At 41.2% G+C, this 12,260-nt stretch overlaps 1 protein-coding gene across 5 annotated transcripts in view; it reads right to left on the reverse strand.

The window, feature by feature from the left end:
• The window catches only part of nfixb (nuclear factor I/Xb), a 195,303-nt gene extending 187,151 nt beyond the window's left edge, over positions 1-8,152 (reverse strand). For all 5 annotated transcript variants that reach the window (XM_008415321.2, XM_008415331.2, XM_008415316.2 and 2 more), the window contains exon 1: positions 8,072-8,152. In XM_008415321.2, coding sequence (XP_008413543.1) covers positions 8,072-8,074 — 3 coding nt within the window. In that variant the 5' untranslated portion in view covers positions 8,075-8,152. The remainder of the gene's footprint in view (positions 1-8,071) is intronic.
• Positions 8,153-12,260: the final 4,108 nt, after the last annotated feature.

Here is a 12,260-nt window from a genome sequence, read left to right on the forward strand (position 1 = left end):
TTCTTGTAAAATTGACTTGGATTTACTAAATATTTTTGGGCAATATAAATGATCATTTGCATTGATATTAATAAATCAAACACATTTCAGCTGTTGCTTTTATTAAGATGTACTTCATTTTTTTAAGTTAAGTTAAGTTAACATATTCAATACTTTTTAATCAAAATTGTAGAACTTAAATTCTATTCAATTATATTACGTGTCACTTTGTTGCCACAATTTTTTTAAGTAACCATTGGTCAAATTTTTCTCAGTGTAGCAGATTTATCTTTCTAATCAAGGAAGCTGTACTATCAGTTAGCACTCCCTCCATTGTCAAAATATAGTCACTTTCTTGTTCACGAAAAAGGCAGAGGACAATGCAAAATGACAAAGGTGCACCAAGAAGTTTCATGGTGAACAGAATCGGTTGATTTTTCAGCTTGACTGGCTCTGACCTTTCATTCAGCATGTCGGAGAAGAGAAGAATAAGCACCGGAAGGATCCATAAAAAAAAATAGCTCCAAAGCAAATCACGTTGCATGACATCTAACATAACTAAATCTAATGTAACTTCACATTTTAAAACTTGATCCAGAGATAAATCAGGACTTAATACAGACTTTGCAAAAGATAAACGCTAACCTCAGAAAACAGGAGAGGTACACCTTACTTTCAACACACGTTGAAACATGTAACTATTGGCAAGAGCCTTGATGCTTCACAAAAATATTCATAAACATTTTCCCCATTCTGTCACATTCCAACCACAAACTTTTGATTTATTTTGTGGGGATTTACATGCTGAATTTTTTGCCGGTTCTTCCTTCCAAAGTAGCCCAAACACAGTCAAAATGGACAGTGAGCATTTTGCAAACACCAATTTTCCGGTCATGCAATGGATTCTCAATTAGATTTATGTGTGGACTTTCACTTGGCAGTTCCAACACTTGAATATGTGATGCCATTTAATTCAAGTTTGTAGGATAAGTGACACCTAAAAGTTGAAGGACGCTAGTCCATGAAGAATGCAGTTTGAGGCCGCTGACCTAAAACCATGCAATTGTAGCTCTGGCTGTGGGTACAAGGTCAATGTCCTGATAGAAGGTGACAATCTTCTCCAGTCTTAAGTCTTTTGGAGACAGGTTTTCTTTAAGGATTGCCCTGTATTTAGCTCCATCAATCTTCTGATCAACTCTGACCAGCTTCCTCATCCCTGTGGAAGAAAAGTATCCAAATAGAGTCATAATGCCGTAGCCACAGACGGTGTGTTCAGAATGATACACAGCATTGCTTTTCTTCAACACATTGTCATTCTTGAATAGTGACCAGATTTGTTGCATAGACAACCACTAGTTGTCTAGTTGACAGATTCTCGAATCTGTCAACTGGACAGGTTCAAGAATCTGTCCAGAGTCTGTTGATCTCTGCAGGACCTCCTGAGGTAGCTTGTGTTTTTCCGTAGCGTTTCCATTTCCGGATCACGGAATAACCTCTTCTTGTAATATGCTGAAATCGTGGGTTGTTATTTTGGAGTCTAGACTCCATGACTTGTTGCAATCCACACAACAGAAGTGACCGGAGTCTCTCACACCAGCACTTTTTGAAATCAGGTCTCAGAGTGTGAAGTACTCCACAGGAGCGAAAGCGCACATGTGCAGGACACATGACTGTTGGGTTTATTCTACGTCTGTAGATAACTATAAAACAGTGGTGGATAGCATTGTGCTACATTGTGCTACTTAACCTGTTCAGTTTAAAACAACTTCTGATAAGGAATACATGTGTCACATTAGCACTTTGCTCAATGGAGTGCTAATGTCCAATGAACGACATTAGCATTCTAAAGCTAATTGGAGCATTGGGTTACTATTTACAATGAGGTAGAAGCTAAGGGTCAAAAGTGCATTAGCATTCAATGACATGTTAAAATAACAGCGCTAACTCAAGGTGTCTTGGTGGTGCCGTCTGAACGTGGAACTCTTTCCCAAACAACATCCAAAAATACCAGCAGCAGTCTCATGCAAGCACACCCTAAGAAACCTCTGAAGTCTTCACAGAACAACTGGAAGAGTTCAATGGCTGTGAAAGCTTTAGAAAGGAGCTGTATTTTAGGACACAGCCACAGAATTTGTTGGGATTCTGCAGGTTGAGAAATCAAATCAAGTCAAAACGAGCTACTTCTCAATAGCTTGAGGCGACCTCAGTAGTGATTTTGTGAATAAGAAACTGACCTGCGCAGCACCTTTTCTCAACAGTGCCTGTTCTGTTTTCCTCCAACAACCAGAAACACAATAAGTCAGTTCTGGAGAGGAGGGCTCGGTGCCGAGGGTTGGCTCGCTTTCAAATGGATTAATTGGAACACATATACATAATTCCCGCCTTTCCCTGTCTCGCTTATTGTCTTCTCCGCACCGAAACACAAGGACAGAAACCACTTGGGTCTCCACATTTCTGATCCGTGCAGGAGAGGCGGGTATCTTCACAGTCGCTGATTAACAGCCTTCTCATCACTCCGCCGTACCATCCTAACCATTAGCAGCATCGACATGACCGATGGTTTCTGGAGCATCAGAGGCTTTCCTCCGCTGAGGAAGATAACCGACCTGAGTCCCGTTACATTCAGCCTTTAATTGTATCCTCGTTTTTCACCTGGTAACGAGCTAACAGACCTGTGCAGATGTGGCAGGCACATCAAAGAGTAGGAGGGCTGGGGAGGGGAATGGGGGAGAAAGGGGGGGGGAACTTGTTTGTAGAAAAAAAAATGTGCTGGAGAATATGAAAGGGGAAATTTACGTTGTGTGAGTCCAAGCCAGCGTCACCTCAGGGAGAAATGCTGGAAAAATGTGATATTTTACACCTGCATCTCAGGAGGTGCAGAATATGAGGAGACATGGTGGGAGGGGTGGGGCTGCGGGTGCAGTAATTATAAGAGTGTTTGTGTGCATGTGTGTGTGTGTGAGTGTGTGGGTGCGTGTACGTGTGTGCGTGGGTGTGCGTGTGTGTGTGTGTGTTTCACAAGGATCTGTTTGTAGGTTTTCGGGGCTCGCCACCGGTTGTTTCTTTTACCAGCATTCGGGTTGGTATGATCCATTCGCTGCTGTGTTATTAAGAATGCTAAACCTGGTTCCAAACACTCGGAAAACAGCTGAAAATGGAACAAATATGCTAATGTTTTTTGGGTTTTTTTTCCCAGCGATAAATAGCTGGCAAGCTCTGTTTAATGAATAATGCTGTCGGCTCTCCTTCCTAATTAAAGCCTAAAAAGAGGAGAGCAAACGGAGGACATGCACGTATTGTTGTGATTTTTCAACCCGGTTTTAAGTAAGTCGACACAAACACCTTCACAAATTAAGTTGACAACGTTAACACACAGCAGAATACAGTCAAATGTGCCTTAACCAATTCATTTGAGAATTTAATAACAAAAATGAAGCATAATCAAAAGTAATATTGGACTGAGTTTGAGCCATATAAAGTAAGACTAAATGTTTCATTTACTAAAGTGTAGCATTGCTACAGCACCTGTATTCAAACCAAAATCGTTCTGCCAGTCTTTCTGTTTCGTACACATTAGAGCTTTAACAAGATCTCCTGTCTGTAACCTTAAACAGACAGGAGGTCCTGGAGAGATCGCCTGGGTAAGAAACGGGCACATCTCAGGACGCCCTGCAGTTTGCTTATGTGGAGTTGAAGTTCAAGACGATTTCCTTCAACACACCCACTGTCATCTGGACTAAGCAGGCAGCACTGTGAGGATCGCGTCCTTTGATTTCATCAGTGCATTTAATACAATTCACCCTGATTTGCTTTGTCAGAAACTCCAGAAGACACAGGTGGACGCCTCAACAATCACCTGGATCTATGACAGCCTCACAAACAGACCACAGTTTGTGAGGCTGAAGGACTGTGGGTCTAATCAGGTGGTCAGTAACACAGGAGCACCACAGGGGACTGTACTCTTGCCATGACTCGTCATTTTGTATACTTCAGACTTCTAGGACAAAACAGACTCCTGTCGTCTACAGAAACACTCAGATGACTCTGCAGTTGTCGGGTGAATCAGAGATGGACAAGAGGCTGAGTGCAGAGATCTGGTGGAGTGCTTTGTGTCACGGTGTGGGAACAATCATGTCATTTTGAATGTAAGCAAAACAAAGGAGGGTTAGATCAAAGCCTACTTCCATCACAGGAGGAGAAGTGGAGGTGGTTGAGGAATATAAATACCTTGGTGTTCACCTAGACAACAGACTGGACTGGAGACGCAACAGTGAAGCCGTTTATAAGAAGGGACAGAGCAGACTGGACTTCCAGAGGAAGCTAAGATCCTTCAAGGTTTGCATCAAGATGCTGCAGATCTTCTGTAAGTCTGTTGTTGAGAGCGTCACCTCTTCTTCCATCATCTGCTGGGGCAGCAGCATCAGAACCAGGGACATAAAAAGGCTCAACAACCCGATAAAGACGGCTGGTTCTGTTCTGGGGACGACTGTGGAACCTCTGGAAAATTTTATGTGAAATCAAGACAATTATGGACAATCCTGAGCATCTTCTTCATGAGACTGTCTAGAAAAACAGTCTTCAGCCAGAGGCTCCTTCAGACCGGCTACAGGAGAACCTTCTTACCCACATCTATGAGCGTCTTCAACAACTCTTTGTAACAACGTCATTTTTCCTTTGGGATCAAAAAAGTATTTTTTGAATGAAACTGAATTGATCAGTAAAATGTTTCTTCAAAAATTTCTTAAAAAAATAAAATTCAAGTGAACAAAACTTCACTGAGTTCTTTCAGACCAAGTCACAAACGAGACAAACAAATTGTGGCTCTTTAAAAGAAAAACCCTCATGAATCCTGTCCAATCCAACAACTGGAGATGACTTTACAAACTTCATACAAATTTTGTCACCGTATCAACCTATAAACTTCATCAAGGGTGATTCCTTATGCAACTTCCAAATGAAATCCAAAAAAAATACCCAGTTGATTATCTCAAAACCAATCAACCTTACAAGGCGGTCTGATCTCACCATCCTGAGATTTGTGCCGTTTGAGCTTATATCAGACTTTCCATCTTTAAGCTACACGCCACATAAGCTATTCCAGCCGGCTTTGGGCCTTATTTATTTTTCCAAGGAGACGTCGGGGCCAGGACAAACAGAACGGCATCATATTCTGTATATACAGTGAGAGATGACATCACAGGCAACAAAACGGCCAAAACCGAGACACACACGACTGAAAAAACCTCCAGCCTGAGCATCATATGGACCACTATACACACACACACACACACACCACACACATGCACACGCACACGCACACACACACACACGTTGAATATCACTTTTCAAGAAAACTACAGGATTAGTTATGGATTTTTCCCTTTTATCTTGCATTAAAGGCAAACTCAACATCAGCACGTCATTTACCTCGATGTTTAAAAGAGAATAAACCAAATCCAAGGTCTAATTTATGTACATTTGCGACTTAAAAGATCATAATTACCTCTGATGGTTTACAGGAACCACTTTCTGTTTACCTTGCGGCAATTACAAAGATAACATCTAGAACTTGCTAATGTCTCAGATAACGATCCCGTATGCAAACGCGGGTCGGACCTTCGTCATCACGGGGAAAACGGATTCATCTCGACACTGATTGACAGGCGGCCTCCAGTGCATCTCTGACTAAACCGATGTACAGCTGGAATGTTTTGGCACAACTTCACCACCCAGGATGTCTATAAAAATAATAATAATAATTAAATAACTGAATAAAGAAGAGCTGGAAGTAGGAGAATAACAAGTGGAGATAATCCCATGTGAGGCCTGTCCTGAATTCTGTATCATTTTTAACTGATGAGCTTTCTTGGGCGACTGCCACGCCAAGCGAGGATGCTCATAAACAAATAATTATTCATCCTAATAATCTTCCATATTCATGTGCAAATAAGATCCCTCCCTGGTATCGCAGCGGCTTCAAGGTTGTATGTGGGAGGTTCCTCTAACTACTGCCTGACTCGACTCATTTCTTGCCAGGAACGAGTCCGTCTGAGGGTCAAGGATATGTTCTGGCCAGATATGAGAGTTTTGCCTGAGCAGAGTTTTTTTTTACTAATAAATGGAAAAGCAAAAAGGACGTTCTCTGAATATTTGAATATCTGCTCACAATGTATCCTATGAAACAGAATATTAAGACGAAAACTATTTTATAAAACACCCTTTAAATAGTTTATATTTTGCCATATTCCAACTATAAACTTTAATGTGTTATATGTGATAAACCACACAACGTGGTGTTATTTGTCTTTTTTCAGACATTCAAGGGACGGATTAATTTAAAGGGGCAGAACAGGGACATAGTGCAATTTTATACCACAATCAAGTAATTATGTTACCTTCAGTTTATATAATATACTGTATATATCAATAAGACGTAAAAGAAATTTTACCTCGTAATTTAACATCATGAAATTGGGCCTTTGTCTCTTTAAAAATTCCTGGTCTTTCTGAAACTCCGCCTTCAGGAAGTCATCAAAGCATCGCACCTGCGTTACCCTTTTATTAACGTTTTTTTTTTACCAAAAAAACTGAGAAGTAGCTAGCATAACGAGCTTAGCAGGTGCACAGTTCCACCAGGTGTCTGCTAATTGCTGCTGGCTAGTCTGAAGGAGCTGAGAGGGGGAGTTGTTGGCGAGCGGCTTGGAAGCTGCAGCTCCAAGGAGGAGCTTCACCTTAACGGTGTAGCTAGCTTCAACAAGGCGTTTTGCACAGCTGAATGGTTGCCACGGGAGATTAAAAGATTTCTCAAACATGCCTGGTAGAATCAAAGCAACACACGTTCTTGAAGAGGGAATAACATTATAACATATCTGCTTCGAACATCTAACAAAACTCTGGTCAGTTCACTGTCGGAAAAATGGGAAGAGACACAATCAGTCGCCTTCCTAAACCACAGAATAATTGTTTAAACCTGGCTCCTTATGGAAGAGTAATAATAATAAGATGACCAACAGAACTTTCTGGCCTTCATGCAAAACGCTGTGGAAGAGAACTAACAACAAAGATCATCCTGAACACACAATCCCCATAGTGCAACACGGCAATGGCAAAAACAAAGATTATCTGCAGCATGGACAGGAGAGCCGGTCAGAGTTGATGGGAAGTTTTGGTTGAAAACTTGTTTGATAAAATCATCACCCAAGACCAGGAAGCTCAATTTCCTGCAAGGCAACCAACCTAAAACATACAGCAATGACTTAGAGTGTCCCACTCAAAGTCCAGACCTAAATTTGATTAAGAATCTAAATTATTTTTAGACCTGCAGCATTGACTGATTATGATTTTTATTGGCGAAATAAAAAAAATTAGCAAAGCATTTTTTTYCCCTTACATTTCACAGTTATCCACTACTTTGCGCCAGTCAATGACAGGATTCCCAATTAAAACTCATAACTCATTTTAATGAATTGATAAAAAATAGAAGTTCAGGCTGTGTGAACTTTACTGTGCACGAATCTTAAGTAAGTTTTCGAAATGTATGACAAAAAAAATTCAAAATAAAAATCATTACGCCAGGTGCCGGTCTCTGACGGGTAAAAAAAAAAAMAAACAAAAGAAAAGTCYCAAGCGCTGTGCGTAATTACGTGCAAGTCAAACTGGCGCAGGGCAGAATAGCCCATCTTTTATCTAAGTTTTCCAAACTAGGGCCCCCCTCACGTAGCACATTGTAACCTAAGCCCATCTTTCCTCACTCTGCATGACACGCAATAGTGCGCTTCATATGTATGTATGGCTATAAATAGCGCAGACTGTCTCGCTTCTAGGACTCCTCTAATGAGAGGAGTCAGGTTCTCAGTGTGGATGAAACAGCTCTGGGTTGGCTGCTTGGACACTGATTTGGGAAAAAGTTTGGAAATCTTTTTTTAAATTCAGTTTTGCATGATGATGATGAGGCTACTGGGGGTGGAGGGCTGGGGGTAAGGGGGGGGGGAGTTTGGCACACAAGAATGATCTGGATTTTTATATTTCAAAATTGTAAAAGTACAATAAAGTGCAGAAAAATGAGCAAATTATTAGTTTACACAGCACGTACCATTGTGGTGTGGGGAAATGTGCCAACACTCTCAAAGAGCCATTTTCCACTTTCCAAAGTTCAGCTTCCAGAAAAAAAAAARRGRAAAAAAAAAAGGTGGGAGATAGAAAAGTGCCTGGTTCTTGTTCTGYTGGGCCTAATGCTCGGCCTGCTGCCCGGTAAACATTCTACAATGCTGGGGGAGTCTGCGGGTCAACTTCCCCCCCCCCTCTCGTTACTTATCCGAACCGGCTTTCTTCGTGTGGAGAGTTTCTTTCTGTTCGCTTTCAGCTCCTCTGTTTTCCTATCACATTCCAACTCCCAGCTGAGCGCGATGATCGAACCTCCGTCGGTCCCCCGGCAGCGGAACGCAGCGACCGCCGACCCGGCCGCCGTCACGAGCCCCGAGGCGGTGGAGGCGGACAGTAAGTAGCCTTCTCTCCCTCTATCTCTCTCCGCGCTCACTCGATCAGCTGTTGCTCCTGCAGATTCGGACGCTTTTCTCTCCCCTCATGCATGCACTCAATCCCTCGGCTTTTTCCTTTCTTTCCTTTCTTTTTGTGTGTGTGTGTGTGTGTGTGCTGATCTGAAAGCGTGCCGTTTTTCCTCCACCTGTTCCCTCAGAGTCCGCGGGCAGACCGAACTCTCCGTCCCGAAATCATAGACACCGGAGCGGGCTCGCAGCCTGTTACCAGTCGACGGAGACGTGACCGCGGCGTGTGAGTGACACCGAGCAGCTGAAAWCGAGTAAACAAAGTGCAGGAAAGTAAGGGGGGGAAAAAAACACGGCGCGGCTGCACGCACGCACGCACGCACTCAGCCAACCAGGGGGAAGGAAAGAGGGAGCGTTGCGGTATGTCCCGCGGCCGCGGCCGGAGAAGCGGAGCGGCGCTGCGCGCGTGGAGGAGAGCAGAGCCGAGCCGAGCMGAGCCGAGCAGAGGAGGCTGGTGAATTATTAATAACCGCAGCGGTCCGCAGTCTGTCGCGTTCAGTGAGTAAGCAGGGCGGCAGCTGGGGGTTTAGAGGAATTAAATACGGGCTCAGAGTAAACCGTGGACGCAGGGGATTAGAGGCTCTCACCGGCTACAGTGTAGGGGCAGCTCGGGCCGACGGCAGGGGGGAGGGAGGGAGGGAGCCGCGCGGAGGAGGGGAGTCGTAGGTTGTGGGAGATGGTTTTCTTTTGCAAACCTGAGCAAACTAACTTCTAACATAAAGAGCCGCTGAGCTGAGCGGATCAACCCTCTGAGCTGAAACACGCTGATAAAACAAGCTGTTAGAATTTAAGCAATCAACCTGCTGTGTGGGGAAAAAAAGGCACAAAACTTCATTTTGTGGGTTTTGTTCAATAAATTTGGGGGGAAATTTCAAGTTCGCAGCTAAAACACGCAAAATTCCAAGTATATATTTTTACTCTTTCAACTGAATCAGTACAATGTTAAGGATTTTTTAAAAAATGGAACAGTTTTCTTAATCAAACCTTGATGAAATGTTTATTTTAAAAAATATATGCAACATTTTCCCAGCAGGGTTGAGATGCTTACACTATAAAAATGAAAATTTGAGAATATTAAATATTAACGTATTGAATTATTCAAGTCCCACATTAGCTTGTTTTTGGAACAACACTCACCTGAAATTTTTCATTAGCCAATTAGCAGCTATTCTCAATCACATGATGCCCAACAGCAGAACGGCTTATATTATAAATGAATACATCAAAATAGTGTCGCTAAGAAGAGCCATGTGACTGTTGGTAATCATTTTCTCCAAATGATAAACTCTGACCTGCTAACAAGCTAGGCTTTCGGTAATTGCTAATAAACAGCATATCTTAGTGGTGGTTGTCAGGGTTACGACCAAYATACCTCCTTTTGTAGAATGTGGTTAAAATGTTTGTTACTAAATTATTAACCTTTTTAACCGTAAACCAATTCTTTATTTTTTGTTTCTTTTAATATGAAAGGATGAAACAGCTTGCTAGTAAGTTTGACTTTAGCCCTATAGCGGCTAGCTAAGGTGGGCTGAACCAACAAAYATTTTGGCTGGATTTGTTAGMAAAATGAAGTCATTGTTGTTTGAAATGAACCACAGTACGTGTACCGATGTGCCTGAATCATTTTTATTTTATTGGGAAACGTCAACACCTTCCAAAATGCATTTTTTCAGTGCAGATAACAGGTATTTTCATCTTTAATTGTTAATTTCATCGTTTTACAGGTGGAGTAATTTGCTTAACTTAAGCAAGAAAAAAAATGCACAATCCGTTGACTTGATTATGTAACATATTTTAATAATTTGAGTGTTTATTTAAAATACTTTTCTGATTAATTTAGGCTTTTTTTTTTGCAGCATTTTTACCCACAGCCAACCCTGCGAAGTCATACTGCGGGGCCCAGGAGTCCATCTGAACCAAATCCGAACAAAACAGCCCCGCCTCGTTCCAACCATGTGTTTTATTTGGTCACGAATAAAGCGAGCAGTCTGGGCAAGAAGTTAGAGGCGCAAAAGTGTATGCGCAGGTGCGCAACTCCTGGCAGGAGAACAACGCCTCTGGTAAAACACGATATTAATTCATCACAAATAGCCAAAAAAAAAAAAAAAAGTAGCTGGGGAAATTAGGAAGAATTTCCGCAGAGATGAAGCTACCGTCCATGCTGTATGCATGAATAAATCACCAAATCGAAGCACTTGATTTTTTTTTTCTTCCTTTACCTTTTATGGAAAATACAGCACTTTTTACGCACGTGCGCAACCGCCGACGTCATATTTGCGACAATGATGAGTAAAGTGGATTCCTGCCGCTGCCAGGTTTACTGAAACAGCAAAAGAAAACTGAAAATAAATGTAAAAAAATATGTTTTTTGCAAACGTTATATAAAGAAATAAATATTGTTAAGTAGAAGCATATAAGTTATTTGTACCAAACAGCATATTTGCATGAACATGAAACATAAAACAGGTTTTGTATTATTAATATCAACAAATRACTAATAAATAATTTACTGGCGTTTTTTCTTGTTTTATTCATGTTGCCATGGCAAACCTAAATGTTTGAAGCTGATTCCGAACTGTTTTTTTTTTGTTGTTGTTGTTTTTGTTGTTTTTTGTTTCCAATATAATTTTAACAACACATGACCAAATGTCAGTAAACGTATTTAGAAACACATTTTTATGACTATATCTTTGATGCTTCCAAAAACACAACGCTACCCTAACAGTTTAGGCTTGAAGTATAAAAAAAAGCACACATAAAACGCAACATAAATAAGAAAATAAATAAAAATGAAATAAAAGAAAAATTTCATAGTTCGATTCAGTGGATTTATTTATTTWTTTTTTAGTATTTTCTAACACGAAAAATTCACTTTATTTTTTTTAGTACTCAGACTTTCAGTCATTTTCACATCTGTTTATCTGAATGCGTTTGCTGCCGTCCAGGTATTTCGTTGCTCTCGGCTGCTCTGATTTGCAGCTATTTTTATTAGACGCAATGAATAATTTAGGTTAGTCAATATTAATGTGTGTGTGAGGGCGTGGGGCCTTTCCTTTCCGTTTCAGTGTGCGGCCTGCAGCTGCGGGGCCTCAGTGGGAGAAAACAAGCTGTTTTGCGCCTTTCCGCTCTTAATGAGCTCCGTGTGCGGCCGGCCGGCCATGTTGCTGCCCGCCACGAGCCGCATTTCCTCGTTTTTAAGCGAGTCGATCTAACATTTCGTCTTATTGTTATTTCAAAAGCACAGCGAAAAAAAAAAGCTGGAGAGACGTGGCGCATGTCTGACCCCATTCTGTAACTCTGGTTTACGTWCTGATCGAAGAGTTCCTTCATCATTTTTTTTTTTTTTTACTGCTATTATTATTTTTTTCTGTTTGTCTCGTTTATCTAAACATGCCTGCGAGTTTGTGTTTATCTTCTGTTTGCTAACGGCGCCACTTTTTGTCTTTTTTTTTTTGTAACTGACTCTTTGTAACTCTTTGGCCAGGAACCAATTGGATCAGACTAATTTTTAGAACTGATTCATTGAAACTGATTTTTAAAAGAATGCATGCATTTTATTGGTGTAGATTTGAATGAATGTTTCTGTGTAAAAAAAAAAAAAAAAAATGTACTTAACTTAGTTAAATTCTTGAAAAGTTTCTACGATTTGTGACAAAGTCAGAAAATGTCCCTGGAATGCTGTGAAACTGCCTCTCGGCCGTGGTTGTCACAGAAAAG

Source organism: Poecilia reticulata, linkage group LG8 (assembly GCF_000633615.1).
Source record: "Poecilia reticulata strain Guanapo linkage group LG8, Guppy_female_1.0+MT, whole genome shotgun sequence".
Taxonomy (NCBI): domain Eukaryota; kingdom Metazoa; phylum Chordata; class Actinopteri; order Cyprinodontiformes; family Poeciliidae; genus Poecilia; species Poecilia reticulata.